Source organism: Cyclopterus lumpus, chromosome 9, assembly GCF_009769545.1.
Source record: "Cyclopterus lumpus isolate fCycLum1 chromosome 9, fCycLum1.pri, whole genome shotgun sequence".
NCBI lineage: Eukaryota > Metazoa > Chordata > Actinopteri > Perciformes > Cyclopteridae > Cyclopterus > Cyclopterus lumpus.
In genome coordinates, this window is record NC_046974.1 from 8,604,397 (window position 1) to 8,626,941 (window position 22,545).

A 22,545-nucleotide genomic window follows, 5' to 3' on the forward strand; every position below is an offset into this window, starting at 1 on the left:
TATTCAATGGAAGTCTCTTTGTTCTACTCCGATGGAGTCGAATCGATTCACAGGGAACTGAGCTCAACCAACCGCACCTTTTCACCTCAACGGTGTGCTTTCTCCATTCAGTGCCCTCATTTATTTCCTTTTCTTGTTGTTCCATGTGCTGCTGTGCCATGCAGCCTCCACCGCAGGGTAACATACGTATAAATAAATATCCAGCTACCGTTGCCTTTACACCCGGCTGGTGCAGCAGCAAACCAACTGAAGCCAAGCTATCAATATAGTCCAGGCCATATAGTGTGGATTTGGAAAATAGATAAAAGTGTATAGTGCCCTCACATTTTCAGCTTTCTCATTTAATTACTCAACCAAAATGTGAAGACAAACCAAGACGGGTGTTTGAAACAGAGAGTGTGATTGAGAGAGAGAGGAAGAGATGAAGAGAGGAAGAGATAACATATTGATATATATCCATTTTGATATGAGACTTGATATCTTCTTTGATGTTGGGTATCGTAATATGGCAAGTGTTGTCTTTGTTCTAGTTTTAAAAGCTGTATAACGATCCACATTACAAAGGATAATTTACCTCATGGTGTAAATCCTTTGTGAAGGCTCCAATACTCAATCATACAATATTGTTGTGCAGTATTGTTATCGCAATATTGTTGCCAACAAAATACGAGAAACTTTTGTCTTGTCCCTTTCCACTTGGAAGGGCAATATGGAGAAAATCTAATATCACAATAATGTTTTACAAATACCGCATGTCGTTAGTGTTTCATGAAGTCAGTGCCGTCTTTTCGTCGTCTCGTCTTACTCATAGAAATAAAGGTTGTTGACAAACGTGTTCTATATAGTTTTAGTGAACCACATCAACGACAATGTGCAGAAATGTAAATGGTCCTTTTTTTTCTTTTATACTTTTCTTTTCTTGTTTGACATAGACATTTTCACAGGTCACACATTGACTTGAAACCTTAAAGAAAAGTGCAGTTCAGACCAAAGGAAGACGTCCTACTCACAATGGTTCAAAAGGACAGTAAAGGAAAGGGCTCCACAGATAATACACATACAAACAGAGCGAGAGAGAGAGAGAGAGAGAGAAAAAAGAGACAAGAAAGTCACAGGGGAAAAGACTATAGCAAATACAAAAAAAAGTTCATCGCATATCCTTATATTTCTGGTTGTCTTATTTATTTCACTATACTTCTTCTACTTCTTTTAAAATCGGTTCAATTCAATTAATTTTGTATAGCCTAAAATCACAAATTACAAATTTGCATCAGAGGGCTTTACAATCTGCACACATACGACATCCTCTGTCCCGGGACCTTCACATCGGATCAGGAAAAACTCTTTAACAGGGAGAAAAAGGGGAGAAACCTTTGGGAGAGCAACAGAGGAGGATTCCTCTATCAGGATGTTTAGAAGTACAATAGATGGCAACATAACAGAGTTACAACACATTGTATGCATATGAAAGAAATTATTAATATAATGAGAGTAGTAGGAATGATGACAATGACAAAAATAACAGCAGCAGTGGATATAGTAGAATAATAATAATTAGAAAAGCAGTAATGGTATCAGCAATACTAATTGCAATGCAACTAATCAACAATTACAGCAGTAGGCGTTGGGCAGGACCAGGGTCCAGATATAACCACGATCAATAGAAACCTGTGAGGCGAGAGAGCACAAAGACTCCGGGGAAGAAGTAGAGTTAGTAATTTGCCTTGATGGAAAATGAATTCATACGTAAGGAAATAGAGAAGAGGAGGGAGGAGCTTAGTGTATCCTAAGATGTCGCCCAGCAGTCTAGGCCTACAGCAGCATATCTAGGGGCTGAACCAGGGCAAACCTGAGACAGCCCTAACTGTAAGCGCTATCAAAGAGGAAAGCCTCTACTCGTAAATGTGATGTCTGTGGCTCACAACTTAACATAAACAATTCAACCTCAAGGAAACGCTGTCTATCAATTTGGACTATGGTTGAGCACAAAGCCTCATTAAAGAAAACAGAGTGCGTCGCCTCTCACCATGCTGGAGTACTGCGCTCTCCTGCTATTAGCCTGTCATGACACGATGGAGCCGGGTCTCTGTAAAGATGTTGATACAAAAGTCACTAACCTCACAGCTTAGACTGAGAAAATGTGTTTCCCTCAAACTGTAATTCACATGTCCTTAAGCCCCGCCGCCACCTGCTGCTCCTTTGTTAAACTGTCAGAGTTGCCATGAAGTCCACCCTTTCACTAACTGCACTCCTGGCGTAGTTGTTCTTTCATTTCTGAGCAGAAAGATAAATGTATTTCAGAAAGAAGCAGACAGAGAGGGCTACCATATGCGTTTGAAAACGGGTGAAAAAGATCAAGATAGAAGCTAAAGCCCCCAGATCACCGTGAAAAAGTGAACCACCACATCACCTGATGATCGAAACAGAAGTCACGGAAATTAGGGAACCAAGACCAACCGTTCGAGTTGGTCTTGAGATTTTTTCGATAATTATTCATCAGTTATGTGGATATAATATGTGGGTGAAGGTACATTATAGAACAGCTGGAGTCTGTTAAGTTCAGAAAATGACATCACTTTACTGTAATGCCGCCATTAAAACCACAAAAAGACCAAATTGATGGCACATTATGATATTCCAACATCCAAATCGAAGACAGTATGTTCTCTTATATCTCAATAGCGATATAATATTTATATAATGTCCAGTGCTCTGTAGCATAGAAGTGCTCACACAAGAAGAATAAAAAACATGTTTTTTACCATGGATGTATAAAGAGAACTTGCCTTCGGATGAAAATACCGGCTCATTTAAGGAGAATACTTCCGTATTTGGTTAATACTGTATTGTACATTTAAAACCTATTGCCGGCCTCCTGCCTTGGCCCCTGCTGATGCCCCCCCCCCCCCCTCTCTACCTCCTTCTGTTTCATGGATTGTGGAGGTCCATTCATACATTCTGTCATATTCATGTAATGTGTTTACGTAACTCTGTAATGCTGTTCATTCTGTGGACATGACATCTATGGCTTCTGTCTATCCGGGGAGAAGGATCCTCCTCTGTTGCTCTCCTGAAGGTTTCTTCCCTTTATTCCCTGTGAAAGGTTATTTTTGGGGAGTTTTTCCTGATCCGATGTGAGGTCCTGGGACAGGGATGTCGTATGTGTACAGATTGTAAAACCCTCTGAGGCAAATTCGTAATTTGTGATATTGAGTAAATGCTTAATTACTTTCATTGACATGATCTTTCTGGAGCTGTCTCATCACCACCTGCAATTGATTTTGATATGTTGCAGTTGTAGCTCATCCATGTGCATTGTATCATGGAACAATAGAGTATATTTGCTAGTATGCATTCAGAGTATTTTTTTTGACAGTAAAATGATTACTATAGAACTGGAACACAGACTCCGCGTCCCCTGTGTGTGTCACCAAGTATTAACTGAGGCTGATGGAATTTACTTTATTTTGCAGGTATTTGGTAATAAAAGTAATTATTAAACTTTATTGAAAACTAAACAGATCACCAGAGTTAATGCAATTCATCCTGAGGAGAACACATGGCATGATACTCATCTAAAGGGACTTTTTTTATTGAAGGTGGTGGAGTTAACATTTGTGTGGACATGATGGTGATATTTATGCCTGATCAGTCTTAGTTTCGGTGTCTACCTCTGATGATACAGCCACTTTTCTAAACTTGATCTCATCCAGTGAGTACCAAACGGGTTTATTTGTCTCTCTGAAAGCGATGCTACCACATCAGCAGTGCAATAGCAAAGGCTAAGGCACAGCACACTATAGGGCAATATTTTTTAATTTAATTATTATAACTTTATTCTCATTAATTTATGATTCGATTCCAAGGGTACAACTTTGTTTTCTGCTTTTAGATAACACAAATATATGGGTTATGTTTAAATGTGCATACTTTTTGGAAAATGAGCAGAAATCTTGCTGAAACACAAAAGAGCTAATAAAGTCATGGGATTTAAATGAATTATGAATCATTATGAGTAATTAGTATATATGGCTATAACTATTTTAAAGTTTTTATTTTAATCTTTAAATATTTTAATCTGGAAAGAACTCCATGCTTAATCCTAAAAAGATCTATAAATAAATCAAAGTATTATTATTATATTTATTATTATTATTTACGACTATATTTAGTTTGGGTAAGCCAGTTTCAGGGACGTCTAATATAACTGAGCCATTGTTAATATGATTAGCTAGGCTGTTGCTTTTCCTGCTATGATAGTATGGGAAGAATAGCAAGTAAATTAATGAACACGGTGGTGTTAAAAGATTTCCTGAATAGCTTTGTAACTGCATTAATCAGTCTTACAGGATTCAGTAATGAAATTAGACTGAAATACAAAGAGATTTAATTATGCATTAGCTCCTTTGTATAAAACCTGGTCCGGTGTGTGCACATTTGTATGTAAATGTGGGTGAATGACACACATTCTGTGATTGGTTACTTAGCTGGAAGCATTCCCAGGCAATTTACTGCTTCCAGATGACATCAGGCCACCAATTCAATAAGCCAAAACCACCTGCTGATGCTGGTGTGGCAGAATACTCCAGTTTCTTCAGAGTAGACACGGCCTAACTCTTGATTTTGAGCCATATTGGTTCATGTTGCTCTATAAGATGTTTAATTCTCCACGTTAATGGCCATTTCTGGTTGTAGGAATGGATGACATTTGCATTAACCTAAAGTGCATCAACTAAGATTGGTCTTTAATTATTCTGGTTTTGTTAGAGTTTAGAGCATGTGTTTTCAATTTGCATTAAAGAATGTACGCCCTATGAATGTAATTACTGTAGCTAACAGAAGAAGAGTAATACGTTGTTGTTTTACTTATTCTATACCGTTCACCCTGAGGACAAGAGGTCAACAGGTTTAATGTGCAGGCACAAAACTAGGTTTGTTTTGTGTCTCCCCACATACCTCACACACCCGCGCACCACACATGGCTCAGGGTCATCTCAGACTGATAAGGGACTAGACAAACTGTTTCCTCATTCTGTGTGGGATAATCACTTGCTTCAATAAAAAGGACTGTCTGGAGAATGGCGAGCGAGAGTGTTTTACAGACGTGCAGAGGCACAGCTCAAAATTCTCCTTGCAGCAAGTAAAACCAAGAGCTCGAGTCTGTCATCTGTGGTCATTGGAGTGTGGGTCTGTTAATTGAACTAGCGGGGCTTTATCTTTATGGTAAAAACCCCACAGGTTTAGTTTATATTGTGCTCACAAAATGTGTTCAATTAATTATCCAAAAACGAATAAAAAGTTTACTTTTGATAGCAATTTTTTAATTTTTAAGTAATTATTGTCAAAACTAAATTAAATTTGGTCAAATTGAGAAACTGAACATCATATCAAAAAAATCAATGGAGGCTCTCTGACCTCACCCTTTACAAAAGGTGCAATGTAGTTTAGTCCACCCATCTGCTCCACTCTAAACGCAGCTATGAGCCAAGTGACTCCTGGTGCTGCCTGTATCACAGTTATCCTGCTTGCAATGATGATGTTACAACAGTGCTATTTATTTATAAAATTAAAGTTTATGACAAAAATTGAATATTTAAACTTTTTATATGTTCCTTAATTGCCATTGAAATCATGTCATGAGCTCTAAATGCAACACTGTTGGCCATCTTTATGGAACACCGTTGAGCTTTATGATCTTCCGTCCAGAGGTGGAGTGGTTATTCTTTCCAATTATTTTTCCAGAAACATTGATCCAAAAGACATCATTTAAAGTGTAGACAGTACAATTCCCCCAGAGAATGAGCACGCAAACATGCTTGTCGGATTGAGAACCCTGATATTCACGTTTTATACCTTAAACATTGTTACATCCTCCTCTTCCTCCTTCTCACCCTGGTTTTTCTCAGTCTTCAGCGCTTATTTCAGCCCAATTCTCGTACTTAGATTCACTTAAGAAAACAACTGTAGTGGCCATTTGTCCAATAAATCAAAAACAAACATAAATCAAATTGCCACTGATGCACACTGGGTTTGTGGTTCACGCAGCCAAAAGAATGCATTGTCCATTCAGGATTCTGTTTTTCTGATAATTTATTTAACTAAACAAAACAAGCAAACGGACAAAGAACAAAGGAACTCGTAATGCTGCTCTGTTAAAAAAAAACATAGGCCTACCCAAGTGCAGCGATTACTGATTGGGGACGTGTACGATGAATGAACCAATCGGATGCGGAGCAGTTCTGTAAGCCAAGTTCTGTAAGCCAAGTTCTGTAAGCCAAGTTCTGTAAGCCACAGCGTTATTGGCAAACTTTTAAAATAGGTTCTCCTCTCTGCTGCTGTGAGTTGTCATTTCAGCTCAAACAGATGCGACGCTCCTCCACCCGAGGCTCCTCCAGTCAGCATCAGTCCTGCTCATCATTCATCGGGTTACAGCATCTTCTTCTTCACCACCACCAGTGTCTGGACTCCAGGGCGTGATTCTGCCTTCGCAGATATCAGCATCACTAGCCCTTGCTTATCCTAATTCAGGATGGAGTCCAATCGCCAAAGACTTTGCACTATTCAAATATATGCAATTGTAATAAATTATTGTTAAACTTGAAAAACAACTCTCTCCTGATTGAAATATAACCACAGGTATAATAACCACAATTAACGAGCCAAACAACCAAATGACTAAGTATATTTAGACAATGACAACAAATAATTAAACTAAACTAAAAACTATCAAAAGAAAAAGCTATTCTAATATATTAAAAAATCGAACCTAAATAAGCAAAACTAGAATAATTAAACAATATTACTTGTGAATAAAATAACTAAATACTATATTTAGTTATTTTATTCACAAGTAATATTGTTTAATAAATTGTTCAAATAAATTGCTCCTCCAACAACAAACCATAGATGCAGTAATAAAGGGAACTATTGTTGCTTTATCGTTATTATAAACAGACGCACATTAAAATAGTGTACAGTTGTGTACACTATAAATTTTACTGGGCCCTGAACACCTCAGAGATCAATTATCTGGTGATGTGGTTTCTGTAGATGGCATTTCCCTGGCATCCAACACCACTGTAAAGAATCTCGGCGTTATCTTTGACCGAGACTTGTCCTTTAACTCCCACGTTAAGCAAATCTCAAGGATTGCATTTTTTCATCTACGTAACATTTCAAAAATCAGGCACATCTTGTCTCAAAAAGATGCAGAAAAGCTGGTTCACGCGTTTGTTACTTCCAGACTAGATTACTGCATTCCTTATTATCAGGCTGCTCTAATAAGTCTCTTAAATCCCTCCAGTTGATCCAGAATGCTGCAGCTTTGTGTACTCACAAAAACTAAGAAAAGAGATCACATGACTCCTGTATTAGCTGCTCTGCACTGGCTCCCTGTAAAATCAAGAATCACATTTAAAATTCTTCTCCTCACCTACAAAGCCTTGATTGGTGATGCACCATCATATCTTAAGGAGCTTGTAGTACCATACTACCCCACTAGAGAGCTGCGCTCACTAAATGCGGGGCTACTTGTGGTTCCTAGAGTCCTAAAAAGTAGGATGGGAGCAAGAGCCTTCAGTAATCAAGCTCCTCTTTTATGGAACCAGCTTCCACTTTCAGTCCGGGAGGCAGACAGTCACATCATTTAAGAATAGACTTAAGACTTTCCTGTTTGATAGTGCTTATAGTTAGGGCTGAATCAGGTTTGCCCTGGTCGAGCCCCTTGATATGCTGCTATAGGCTTATAGGCTGCTGGGGGATGTTTTAGGATACACTGAGCACCTCTCTCCTCTTCTCTCTCTCCTTATGGATACATTTACATCTCTCCATTGCACCTTATTAACTCTGCTTCCTCCCCGGAGTCGTTGTGACTTCACGTCTCATAGGGTCCATTGGACCTGGAGGTGTCTGATGCCTGGTGAACCGGCCTCCCGCGTTGGCCCTGCTGATCGCCCCGCCCCCCCTCCTCTCTACCTCCTTCTGTTTCATGGATTGGAGTTCCATTCATACATTGTCATATTCATGTAATGTGTTTATGTAACTTTGTAAATGCTGTTCATTCTGTACACATGACATCTATTGCTTCTGTCCATCCGGGGAGAGGGATCCTCCTCTGTTGCTCTCCTGAAGGTTTCTTCCCTTTTTTCCCTGTGAAAGGTTATTTTTGGGGAGTTTTTCCTGATCCGATGTGAGGTCCTGGGACAGGGACGTCGTATGTGTACAGATTGAAAAGCCTCTTGAAAAGAGGCAAATTTGTAATTTGTGATATTGGGCTGTACAAAATAAACTGAATTGAATTGAAATTGAATTGAAATTGAATTTAATTTAATTGAATCTATTGGACTATTGTTTTCGGTCATAGCCTATATCACGCTGCACTAAAGCGTGCTGGAGATATTGCGCATCATACATCTTCTCAAAGTGTCAACAGCGTTCTACAAGTTCATCCAAGACGTGCAAGTTCCTTCTCACAAGGATGACTAGCAGGAACATTCTCCCCAAGAGCACAATTCAGTTCATGGTTTAATGGACTTTGAAAAAGTCCATAGTGTGTGAGCCTGTGTGTCTCTGCATGTGACAAACTGCCCCAATTAACTCTTCTCAATCAGCTGTGTCTGTCTAGCAGCAATCAGGGGTTGCTGTGGTGACAGTAACTGCTAAGTGACAGGTCCTCTAATCTAAGGTAAACATCTCAATCCCCCTGTTTCCCAGAACAGATGAAAGCCGCAACTCTGATGATTTTTGTGTTACTTTTGTTACTTTGTTATTTAGTAATAATTTAGTACTTATAATAATAATTTAGTAAAAAGTCAAAAATGTGAGCATCTCAGCACGTTATATCAATTATACTATTTTCTTGTCCTTATGGAGCTGAACGTTTTGATGTTTGAATGGTGTTTCCACGTTGAAGAAACGCAGCAAAATAATAAAAACATTCCACAGAAAAAATATGCTCAAAAAGCCACGGCCAATCCATTACCTAGATGTTGTCAAGAGAGCTGGTCTCTTGTGAATTTCTAAAACAAATATACCAAACCTTCATTCATTTGATCCTTGAATTTACCGGCCTAGTTTGGAGGGGTGCAGACCAAAGGGCGTTCCGAGGAGCTGGAGAGGGTACTACAACGATGCAGCAGGATCCTTAGCTTTCAATCTTCTTCTCTTTTATCATTGAGTTGGAGGTGTAATGAGGCGAACCTGCACAACCTCACCAACATACTCAAAGACAGTCCATCCCCTGGATGGTTTCCTGCCTTCTGCCTCAACCATCCACTCACTTCATAGGCACTGGGAACCTTTTGTGGCCACGGGTTGAACCAAAACGCATTAACTCTCTTTTATCGCTGACGCTCTTAAATTGTTTTATGAATGACTTATTTTGCACCTTTTAGCCCTCATACTTTATAATCATCTTAATTGTCTTAAATTGTTTCTATACATTGTTTTAATTTATCTTCAACTGCCTCATATTTAAGGTGGAAATGTAAAAAGACTCACTGTGATTGTTTAATAAATGAAAGAATTAAGGCATTGTGGAAACGAAAACACTTTATTTACATTATTATTTATAGGCCCACATTTACACCTTTACAGTGGGAGAAACGGGCATTTAAAATAAACACAAAAGGGGAACTTTTGGTGTGCCATTGTTTTGTTATAATTGTATGTTTTGCTCTATACATGTGACTATAAATAACTGAAATGGAAAAAATGGGTTTACAAATACATACATTTGGTTTTCATATAAGTTTTCCTGAGCTGTGAAAAAGGCATTTATATCTTCATAGGGGACAGGTTGTCTTCCGCAAAGGTACACACGCGCACACACACACACACACACACACACACACACACACACACACACACACACACACACACACACACACACACAAGAGGAGTGACTCATTGACTGATATCTGTGTTCTTTTTTATTTATTGTATTGATCTTATGTTAACCCTAGCTGTTCCCTAGCTTATGTTAACCCTTATTTGACATTTGTTTAGTGAAATATGAATGACTTAATATAGTGACTTTGTTGTTGTAGATGTATTGCTGGTCTACAAACAATATTTAGTTATATCTTAATCATAAATAATCCTATATTCTGAATTAATTTGCTTTTATTAATTCTATACATGTTTTTAAAAACAATGATTCAGTCATGTAGAAGAACTGAGTATTGGTTAAAGATGCCACTCAACCTTACCAGCTGTTGCCTTAAGGAAAGTCGGAATTGATCATGTTAATCCCCCCCCCCCCCGCGGAGCCAGTCTCCGTGGCAGCAGATCCTCGGTCTGACTCTGGACGCTGGATGAACCTCGAGCTGTACATCTCTTTAAACTACATCCTTGGTGTTATTGTTGAAACTCTGAAAAGCGGTGGAAAACGCACAACGCCGCGTTGATCGTCTGTTTATTTAGGGGGTTTTCAACTGACAACTGCGAGCTCGGAGAGCATCCGACAGCACCCTTAAAAGGTAGGTCATTTTGAGGGTTACGCATTCTTGCGTCGCAGGAACCAGACTGGTTTATTCAGTCATCCACAGGACGTTGACCTCATGGAGCTCATACCACAGCCACACAGACACCTCGATAGGCTCGCGACAGTCAAAATAACGACGAGCTTGAACTTTCTGAACATTTGCATTTCTGCAGCTTTCTGTTGAACCTGTGGACTTTTGTTTCTACAAAACTAAACAGAAAGAGCGAAAAAAAATACGACAAAAACTATTAGGAACACAATAAAATGTCTGCTGTGTGTTTTCTCATACAGCTCTATTTGTTTTTGTGTGCGATTTTATAAGTGAGTTAAAAAAATCTATGTACACACACACATGTTCTGTTATATATAGTCTCTCTGTTCTGTTATATATATGAAAAAGTCATATATATATGCAATGAGATTATATATAATCTTAATTCTTAAAACAAAACGTATTGGTTTTAGGTTTCAGGCTGTGTAAATGCTATTTTCCCTTCATTTAGGACAATGCTTTATTAAGTAAGCTTCAGTTCCTCGATATCAATAAGTGAGAAAATGGTGATGATGGTGATGATGGTGATGATGGTGATGATGATGATGATGATGATGTATCAGCATGCAGTGTAATGCATATTATCTAGTGCAGTCCATAAGAATTGGTGGTGTTTTATCTTTGCTCCCGAGCATATTGGATTTGAAATAAAACAATGACTATGAGAAAAGTCAGTTGACTTTAAGCTGTCTGTAGGAACAGTGTTGTCCTATTTTTATATATATATATATATATATATATATATATATATATATATATATATTGCATCTGTCCATCCATCTTCCCTTTTTCCCTGTGAAAGGGTTTTTTCAGTTTATTTTCAGAGTTTTCCCTGATCCGATGTGAGGTCCTGGGACAGGGGTGTCGTATGTGTACAGATTGTAAAGCCCTCTGAGGCAAATTTGTAATTTGTGATATTGGGCTATACAAAATGAACTGAATTTAATTTAATTGAATATAAAGCAGGTCAGCCTTTGCATGCCATGAAAAGTGACACTGTAGAGGTTGTGAGTGCATTCAGCCTTCCTGTAAAGACTGGTGTTGTGGGAAAAGGATGTCATCATTGTTTGTGCACTTCTTCAACATTTCATTAGAAACTAAATAATCAGCAAAGACAAGACGGTTCAGTTTTTTCTTTTATTATAAGCTAAACACATAGTATAACTCTCTTGCATGATTGCCGGTAGTTGCTGGTGCATACATTTATTAAATACAGAAAGATGTCATGGAGGTTCGACAGTACATGATTGAGGGCACTCTCCTTCACTGAGACATGATCTCTTCTTGCACCCGATTGGATGTTGCTGAGCATTGACAAATCCTTGACTGTGAATACAATTTATAAATTCTCCCAGCATTCAAACAAGAAAATAATTCCTTTTTGATGTTTTTGTTTTCTCATAAAAAAATATTGGCATAATGTAAACATATTAAATGATATTTAAAGGGTTAACATTTTCTGAAAATGTGTGATCAATTTGGTCATGGGTCTCATTTAAAACCGCTGCGTACACACAAAATGGGGTCTGAAGGAGGCTTATGCCACTTCCCATACAAAAGTCCTGATCTAAGTAAAGACGGTGGCTGTCACACACCTTCTCATCACCACCTGCACATAAGGATTGTGTATTATTAGCAAAGTGTGTAAATAAAGCCAGTGACAGCTCTCGCACAATCGCTCCATCTCATCATTATCAGTCCTAATTATAATACCATAATTGTGTGTTTTTCGTTTCTTTTAATGAGTGGCGGATACCACTGATTTTCGCGATCATTATGGAAGCAATCGATTTGAATGCTGTAAACATAAATAATACGGTAGCTACTCTGGCACTGCATACATGTCAGAAATAGGAGTGAACGAGTGTTCTTCCTCGCGTATAGCTGCCGTGATTCACCTTAAAGACCTATTGATCAGCAGGCTCATTTCTATACATCAACATTCATAAGGCACTTTGCATTGACATACATTTACAGGTTGATTGATAGACTTCAGGACTGATGTTGGTTAAATGATTTAACTCGGTTAAAATGGAAAGCCAATCTTGACGTATTTTATGGCAGTTTTTTGACACCCTTGCACCTTTTTAAAAGTGAGGTGCAAGTGTTTCAAGGACTTGCGTATTTAGTTATGACAGCTATGTGTTTATGTCAATGAGGTTACAAGAAGGCGTCTTTGTTTTATTGCAAACAGTATTCTTGAGCATGTAAACACACATTGTTGCATATGTGTTGATATGTAATGCACAGAGGGATACTTCACATGTATGCATATTTCACAGTTGATTTTTCAGGACATAATGCGATTTGAAAGATGTGGAAGATACCAACTCAGATGGCTCTCTGTCACAAGACGGTGTCAAGTGACTGCTGACATTTAATCAGGTTCAGCAGCTCTATTGGTTTACTGTGTCTCAACAAGACATCGTCACCACTGTCCGTCTGTCTACTGTTCAGTTTGAGGGAAAAACAGGTAACATTCACAAATTAAATTTGGTGTGCATGACATTAGAGGTATTATTGCTATTTCTGTGTGAACTGCCTTTACACAATCAGCACAACGTTGAACGCCCATCTCTCTTGATTGCCGTGATCGGACCCGATGTAAACATAATAAGTGTGAGAGTGAGCACATCCTCGCTATCTATATGTAGCATTGTTAACTTCTTACACTTCCATCTTCAGTCTGACATTGCCTCCACTCTTATGGATTTCTTTTTCCATTTTTTGCTTACTGATCAACTGACAACATACTTCAACACGAATTGTGATATAAAAATAACGAGCCTTAGCTCAGCCTTTTCTCTTCCACTGGAACATGCGTCACTCAGGCAAAAGAGCTGCTATTGTTAAGAATTATTCTCATATTATAAAAGAAATAAACTAAAGGAGAGCAGCTGAAAGTCTTCATAATACATTTTGGACTGAAGGTGACAGCCTCAATCTTTCTATCTTTTTATCACAATTTAATGATATCACTCAGATTCAGAAAGAAAGTTGCCCAGTTGTTAACAATGCATGTCCACTGCGGGCACACGTAACCCAGTGCCTGTCCATGTTGCAGCCTACCAGAAACAAGACTTCACGCCCAGTGCTGACTGCAGTGACCAGTTTGCAATAGCCTCCAGCCTTTGCCCAGGCCTATTAGCCAGGCATTAGCTTTGAGAAGCTGCCATGATGTCCAGCGGTTATCCCTTTGAACGGACTTACACCATTGACTTTGACTCATGCTATTTTCAGAGTTTTACCTGTTGTGGAACTAATGTGTTTTCATGGTTTTAAACCTCAAAGGCCTTTTTAAAGTATTTCACCCTTGGCATGCTTTATGTTAGGAGGCTTTGCTCTGGCTGCTGGTTAAAATAAGAGGAAAAACCTTGTAGATGTTCCCCGACTCCCATGGTAGTCTGGTCAAAGGGTTAGACAACATTGTTTTGCCTCCTTCCTGGTGACATGATACATGATTGTTGATAACTCGGGAAATACTGTATAAAGCTCAGCGAACGTATAATGTTACTTTAGGTTTTGGTCTTTGCCCATGTATATGTGGTGTACCAAGATCTTCTAAAAATAATTAATAATTAAGGACAATTAAGACTCATTGACTTATTATTATATTTATCTAAGTAACATAACAAGCTTTAAGAAATTGAGGACTAAACCTTAACTTTGAGTCGTTTAAATTGCTTAACTAAACAAATGACAACCTGATATTTTTCAAAATATGTTACACTATATATATCGGATGCCACAGTAATGTCATGCTTGTCTTTCTCCTCCTGCGTTTGACATTTCTAACTTCCTCAGGGAGAGCTGTAATTAGTCTACCTAAGCTTCATGCCTTTAGGGAAACCCATGTGAGCTACCACTTTGAATTTTAACAAGCACATAGTGCAATATGTTTATGCACTGTCCATCTGACACTGTAGAGATGTTGCACCAGTGCTTTCAAAGAACTAAAGAGGCTATAAGGACAATCCCTCCATTTGCAAAGGCACCAGTAGATTTTAAGACAATGCAGTCACATGCATTGTATTTTGATTAAGGCTTGTGACTTTGATGAGAATGTCATATCCGCTTAATGCATGAGTTGTGTTTCAACTGAAGCTGATTTACTTCTTAGACAGTTTTTAGCCACATTTTTACGATACACTTTTTAGTGGTCGTTTTTTTAGCTCCATATTTTAATTGGATCAAGAAGTTCACTCATCAAAGGTCTGGCTTTTATGTTATCACAGACACAAGCTGAGCAAACGCTACTGGCAGCTCGGCTCGTCAAGGGTCTGCCACCCGATTTTGAACAAGAAACTACTCTAATTAAATATACTACTTATGCTGAATAAGAAATTTTGGACATTTGACTGATTTCTCCTTGAGAATTTTCTTCTTTTCCAAGAAGACCCGACCTGGTAAAATCAACGGGGACACATCCAGCATGGACAGTTACGGGAGTAAGGGACATTAAGCACTTGTCGGAAGAATGAAGAAAACATTAGAACACCAAAACACGCATGGATAAATCCGTCAAGCAGCCATATTGGGAAAAGTGAACGTCTATCCTATATTTTAGACATTATTAACTGCTCTCAGTCAAATGTGATTTTCCCCACAAATGTTGCACATGCTTCTGTCCTTTTCAAAGAAGCCCTCTTTTGATCCCTCAGTCTTAAGTAATTTTAGACCCATCTCCAAGCTACCATTTATATCAAAGACTTTAGAAAAGACTGTTTCCACTCAATTGATTTCTTTTATGAATAACAATGAAATATTTGAGAAATGTCCGTCTGGTCTTTGTTCTCTTCACACCACTGAAACTGCTCCTTTCAAGATCACAAATGACCTTCTGCATGCAGCCATGCGGGCCTGTACACATTGGACCAACATGTCTTTATCAGCCATCTGAAGAACTATGTTGGCATCAGTGATGTGCCGCTGGATTGGTTGATGTCTTATCTGTTGATCAGGTCCTTTTCTGTAATGCTTGGAGATGCCTCCTCCTCCTCTGCTCCTCTCTTTTGTGGGGTCCCCCAGGGGTCTATATTGGGTCCCTTCCTGTTACCTCTGGGACACATCATTTGTTGACATTTTTCATTGCTACATGGATAATACCCAGTTGTACATCCCCATTAAGCCTGGCACTACCACTGTTTTGTGTATGTCCTACCATGCCGACATAAGAAATGATATATATACAGTATATATATATATATATAATTAGAATACATTTCTTCAAATCTGATGTTATTATAATTACACATTCTCATTGTGCGTTTGCTCTCCATATGGGTTGGTGGACTTACTCCATGAGGGTTGTCAAGGATCTAGCAGGTCCTTTAGTGCCTCGTACACACTTTGACAAAATGTCTCAAACTGAATGTCTAAGGAACCTGGATTCATAATGATCCTAAATCCCCATCACACGTTCTCTTTTCAGCCAGATCTCATATGGCGATTACAGGTATGGGAACTCTTAACAAGGCCACTTCACAAACAAAAAGCATACCTTTAACCATCCCCACTCAAGAAAAAGGTTTAACATTAAGGGCATTACATCTTGTAAATCTAAGAATTTAATATAGATGCTAAAATGTCCCTGTGGCCTCCAATGTATTGGAAAAAACAAGAGTCCTTAAAACTTGAATTACTTACCACAGAAGTGCTGATCATAATCATGAAGCAGCAAGCACAGTAGCTGTCCACTTTACTTAAACCAAACACGAGTCCAAACTCAGGTACTGTATATTGATTGGCTTTGGGGCTGTCAAGTTTCCTCGTAGAGGATGCAACATTGACTATGAAGCTGAGTGGTGTCATACAGCCTTTAATCTTGTTGATTTGACATAAGGTTCACTCTATCCCTCTAAAAACTGTTTCGCTTTAACTTTTCAATTATATGTCATCGCGCATGTGGGGCAGCTCTGACCGCTGCAGTGCATTCGGCATTGCAATATGGCAGCGTCGCGGACACAAACACCAAGCACTTATTGTTAATAACCCTGGCTTTTAATATATTTTTACGGTGAGGTTTAGAGATTGGAAGGTTGCTGGCATCACAAACAAATCACAATATATATTAGGGTGATGCAATAAAGTAATTAGGAAGAAGAGTTTCAAATCCCCGAACGCACCTTTATTGTGATACATAAAATCAGTTATTTGAACTTGAGTGCATATTACAATTGTGAAAGAAAGTATTTCTGATAGTCTTATTATGAACACTCCTTAAGAAAGTGATGACATATATATATATATATATATATATATATATTTATGCTGTATATACCTGATGTGTTGCTCAATAAGTTTTGTACAGTGGCAAAACATTTACTACAAAACACAATTTAAGGTATTATGTCCATTGATCACAAAATTCTGGGCAAAATGTATTGCCGCTTAAACAGTAATGAATCCAAAACTGCGTATTCTTGGTGTAATCAGGTGGTTTTAACTATTCATTCCAATCATAGTTCTAACTGATCTCTTATTGTCACTATTTCATTTTCTCTGCAGTGTTGGTTCTTCTGAAGAATGGAGATCCTGGGCAACATGGGCGAGGAGGGGATGGAGTTGGAGGGATCAGCCAACACAGCAGCAATTCTAAACATCAGCCTAAATGGCTCCGCAAATGACACCAACATGACCTTTTTCCCCTATTATCAGCACTCTCTGTATGTGGCTGCCAGCTACATCCTGGCCTACTTCTTCATCTTCCTGCTGTGTATGGTGGGAAACATCCTAGTGTGTCTGATCGTACTGGAAAACCGTCGTATGCGTACAATCACCAATCTCTTCATCCTCAACCTGGCCATCAGTGACCTATTGGTGGGCATCTTCTGCATCCCTACAACACTGGTGGACAACCTCATCACTGGTAATTCCCTGTTCAAAATCCACTACTGTCTCCGCCACTATCTCTAGAAACAGAATATAATCAGTCCTCTGTCATAAAACTAGTCCTGCTCTGTCTTTTTGAGCTCTTCTACTTAAATAGAGTGAAAATGTAGCCCTTCTTTATTGTTTATATGTCTTGCCAAAAGCTGGATTTATACCTAATACATTCTTTCATTCACTTTGTGATATACAGCAGATTGACAGTAAGAAGGTTGCTATACTACTGCTGCGCAACCTCCCTGTAAGCATTATGCATAGCCCTAGAAGGGGCATAAAGAAGGGGGGAAAAAGTTCTCAAAAGCTTTTCATTTAGGTATATTTATGCAAGATAACCACCGTCTCACTCGACTTTATCTTAAATACGGTGCAGAAAGTATCAAACAGTTCAAACTGGTAGAATAGATATCCGCAAACTTAAATCCATGCAGAGAAGATATTTTTAGCTTTTGGTCTATAGGACCTTCCTCAGAGCATTCAGGGTTCAGCTGGAATGGCAGGTGTAGAAACAAACGAATCCCAATCACTGGATACAGAACACCTGTGAACACCCTGGTGGTAGAGACTCCGCCTCCTGTTAACTCCAGCTCTAAAGAGCTGAATGTAGTACTGAGAGGTTTATAAGTGCACAAAACAAAACGTGGGTCGAGAACAGTTTATACAGACAAAAAAAAACATTAAATCACAGAGCACCCTATTGTAATACATTATAGCTGCAGCTGGCATCTTTCCACAGCCTTTGTCTTTGCAAGCTGCTGCTAGCTAGCATCCTAGGACAGCAGCTTGCTACATTGCCTGTTTACCACCGTGCTGCTTTTTAAGTCACAACACAAAGGCCCTTCATTCCCTCATTTCCTTCATTATGATGCTCAAAATGCCCCTCCATAACTGCTTTCCCCATAGGAACCTGAGCAGTTACAATATCATATCCTACTTGACCACAAGAAGCTGGATACCGCTGACCACCTTTTATGCCAATAGCCCATATCCAGCATCATGGTCAATTTGTGAAATTAGTGCCATCCAGGAGCTTCATTACAACACAGCTACCAATGTGTAGAATATAGAAGTTCAATGAATACGATAAATAGGAGTAACAGTCAGAAAACCTTAAATTGTAGTGATTAGCATAATACGATGGATTTGAATCAAATGCCGAAAGCAGTTAATATGTACCAATTTAAAGATGAATATAAAAGCATTTATCAGAAGTGAATGTGAACCACTTACTGAAGTACAAAAATAAAATCAGAGAGAAGGGTGAGCAGTAAAGTGGCCGTGAAGCCAAACCACCACGACCGCAGTTGTTTGCATGTGTATATGTACACATGCAAAGAGAAATTGCAAAGTCCAGCATCCAGTAGCCAAACTGTGCTGTCTTTTGCCCACAACATGCTGTACTGTGGAGCCCTGAAGCTCTGTTCCATCCGTTACACAGAGCACTCTTCTGTTCACTTGTTCATTCAAAGTTTATTAATACTGACAGTGTTGCATGTCAAAATTGCATCAACGAAGCAATCCCTTGGGTCCCTAGTAGCAACACACCAATAATGTATGAAGTAGATCAGATGAGCAGCTCTAAAATATACAAAGAACGCAGCACAACAACAAATGTAAGGCCAATTTAAATGTGTCTGACTGAGTCAACATCATCATCAAATATGCTCAATTAAGCAATTTCCCTTTCCACGGAAAATAGAACGGCAGGATACATTCACTCTGTAAGGTGTGTTTGAAGCCTTCCTTTCTGCTGTGGCAAGGATGATAAAACGGACAAATGAAAGGAAGCGAGGTGTGAAGGGACCTCCTGTTACATTTCCCTTTGTGTCTTCTCTGCTTTTACATTTGCAAGCATATCTGTAGAGGTGCCTCTGAATGGCTTCCTGCCACATTAAGGTCATTCGGTAAAAGGCTATGCAATCTGTGAACTAGTGATTCTCGATTTCTAAAAACCCTCTGAGATTGATAATGATGTTACCACTGAGGACTAGCTAGAGGACTCTGATTGTAATTTCTTCAACAGGTTGGCCCTTTTCCAACACTGTGTGCAAGATGAGCGGCTTTGTGCAGGGAATGTCTGTTTCCGCATCAGTCTTCACTCTTGTGGCCATATCTGTTGAAAGGTTAGTGTGTGCTGTACTTTGATGCCTTTTCCCCCATCTGTATAAGCTACCTAGAACGCAAGACAAACAAATGGTCCAGACTTTTTGTTGATTTTGTTAGTGGGAGTATTATATGTCTTTTTGTGCATACAAAAAAAGAGTAGAGTGTGAGTGTGTTGTCTATTTATATATGTCGAGTCCAGAGGACTGTGCAAGTATGTGCTCGGAGGAGAGATAAATAAATAAATAAATAATAATAATGTTGATAGGTAAATTAAATCAATACCTAAATCAAAAAAGAAGAAACAGTGGCGATATAGGTGAGGTGTCATACGTATATGATAAAACAATACTAACTAGAAAGGTGAACTCAGTAGAATGCAGATCTCCACCAGGTGTGTCCGTAACAACCATTACTGTATTGTATGATCAATAACAGCAACAATCCCTGTACAGACACTAGGACACTCCTTTTAAATTCTAAAACCAGTGGCAATGTATGCAGGCAATCAGCTTGAAGTTGTCGTAAAAGACATTTCATATTTGCTGTCTTCCCACGTGGCAGCGGTGTACTCATCAATTTGTCTACAGGTAAATTTCATTGGCTGTTAGCTGCGAGCTCACCAACAAGAATAGTAAAGTGTGTACTCTGTCTCTGGCTACAGCAGTCAGATGTGTTATAAGTAGTGACTCACTAGCAGAATGAGAGATTATATAAAGACAGAGGCGCACCCTCACTCACTCTGTCAGGGACACATGGACTAACACAGTCACTGACGCACACACACACACATTCAGCTTTGGACATCATTATTTATTGTTTTGAGCAGTGGGATGAAGGTTAGATTTGTGGGATGAAGTTTAGATTTAACAGAGCTGACTGTCTTGGTGAAATAGGAATCCTTCGATATGTCATGTGACCAGTTTATGTGCTTTGATATCAAATATCTGTTATAATTGATGCTATAACTATGACAAAAGACAATTCTTAAATTGATAATTAATCAATGACAGGTTTGATTGATTTGTCATTTATGACATGACGAGAGCCGTGCATGTGGCTCTGTGAAGCTGCATTAAGGCACAGCAGTGCTTTGAGCTTAATGCTAACATACAGGATGCGAACACGCTCAACATGCTAACGTGTAGCTAGTATATTAAGTACCCATTGGTGTATTACTTTCAGTTATCAGTCGCAGTTTGATTAGGTGTGGTCATCAAAACTACATAGGAAAAATATACATAGCCTACAGAAGGCTACCAAAAAAAAAAAAAAGTCTGCGTCCTACGGCGACCATGAATGTCTGTCAAAAATTTCAGGTCAATGTATGAAATAGTTGTTGGGATATTGCAGTTGAACATTCCCAAAGAGCATAACCCTAAGATGGCTCAAAATACCAAACATTTGCTGCTTCTTACAAATCAAGTATTTGCTTGCTTTACTTTTAAACTTTAAAAAAATAAAAATTGGGACTAGTGGCTAAACAGAATTTCAATTTTTAAAACATGTGTTTTTGCTCTGTTACTTTGCGATTTGTGGTTGTCATGATTTTGAAGACTCAATGATTCATGTAAAGAATAATTGAAAAATTAATTTGTATTCAGCACAAGTACGCTTAATTAAAGCTCTCGTTATATGTTAGATGTTCTTCTTTTGTTTATATCTAGATATATAACTAATTTGTTGGAACGCTCCTTCTTACTTATTCACTACAGGTTTCGCTGTATAGTTTATCCTCTACAACCCAAGCCCACCATACTTGTTGCCAAGGCAGCCATTGTGTTGATCTGGGTGCTAGCAGTGGGGATCATGTGTCCTGCGGCTATAGCATTGACTGTGGATAAAGTTCCTTTCCACTCAATGGTGTACAATGATGACTTCAACCAGACATTCCCCCTGTACAGCTGCTATGAAAACTTTGCCAACCCTCAGATGAGAAAGGTCTACACAGCGGTTCTGTTCGCTCACATCTACCTGGTGCCGCTCACCGTCATCACGCTGATGTACGGAGGTATTGGAGGTAAACTGTGTTCTTCTGTGGTTGCAAACAGAGAGCCCCAGCTGGCCGACGTCACAGTCCAGGTTGGGCGTAGAAGGGCAGGTCAGCCAATGATTTCCCAGAAAAAGGTCAAGGTGATAAAGATGCTCATCCTGGTGGCTTTGCTTTTCATGCTGTCCTGGCTGCCACTCTGGACTCTCATGCTGATGACTGACTACGCAGGCTTGAACAGGAATCAGCTGGACCTCCTGACCAGCTACATCTTTCCCTTCGCCCACTGGCTGGCATTCTCTAACTCCAGCATTAACCCCATCATTTATGGCTACTACAATGAGAACTTTAAAAGGGGCTTCCAGGCAGTGTGCAAGTCCAGGCCCTTCTGTGACCTTGCCCAGTGCGAGCAGTGGAAACGGGTGGCCAGGAGGGGCAGGAAAGATAGGTCCAAGCAAGTACCTTGTGGAGGTACTGACTTCAGAGATGCCACGAACAATCACAACCATCTTGTCATTGGGCTGAGAAATCGAGTCCATAATGTTAACGAGACAGCAGAAACAGCAGAGGTGAATAGAAGTGTAAGGGTGGAGTGTGTGGTGGTCCACTCAAAGAGTCTTTCAGAGCAAGGGTTAGAAATGACAGCTGCACATAAGAAAGGCAGTAAATGTGAGGAGTCAGATAAGGTTAATTCACTGGCAGCCTCAGTGTGTCAGGCGTGGGATAACTGAGTGTTCACAAAATTAACCAGAAATGAATAAACAAAGCCATAGTATGTTAGTTTGTAGTCACACGGAAGAGACAATTATCTGATGTTAAATGTGGCAACTGTTTGAGAGTAGGTCACATATTGCAATCCTAGTTCTAGGCAGGGCCTCAACTTTACTGTAAACACTTTAAATTCTTGATGCTCATGCTCTGCCAATCAGGAACAACACACATGACGCGACAAGAAGTAGCACCATGTACCTTTGGGTTACTTTATATTTTGAATATATTTTCTCATTCATGCCTGGCCCAACATGTCAGGCA

At 39.2% G+C, this 22,545-nt stretch overlaps 1 protein-coding gene across 1 annotated transcript; it reads left to right on the forward strand.

Moving 5' to 3' along the window:
* The first annotated feature begins 17,060 nt into the window (after positions 1–17,060).
* On the forward strand, positions 17,061–22,244 carry npffr1l2 (neuropeptide FF receptor 1 like 2). The gene is made up of 3 exons (XM_034541926.1): positions 17,061–17,403; positions 19,444–19,543; positions 21,239–22,244. Exons 1-3 carry the CDS (start codon positions 17,061–17,063, stop codon positions 22,242–22,244), a joined length of 1,449 nt encoding a protein of 482 aa, XP_034397817.1.
* The last annotated feature ends 301 nt before the right edge of the window (positions 22,245–22,545 follow it).

Excerpts from the sequence above, each read along its gene's own strand:
- npffr1l2 (XM_034541926.1), top strand. The coding sequence starts at position 17,061 with ATGGAGATCCTGGGCAACATGGGCGAGGAGGGGATGGAGTTGGAGGGA. Across the intron at positions 17,404-19,443 it reads GGTGGACAACCTCATCACTG|GTTGGCCCTTTTCCAACACT; the intron begins GTAATTCCCTGT and ends TTTCTTCAACAG. Across the intron at positions 19,544-21,238 it reads GTGGCCATATCTGTTGAAAG|GTTTCGCTGTATAGTTTATC; the intron begins GTTAGTGTGTGC and ends TATTCACTACAG.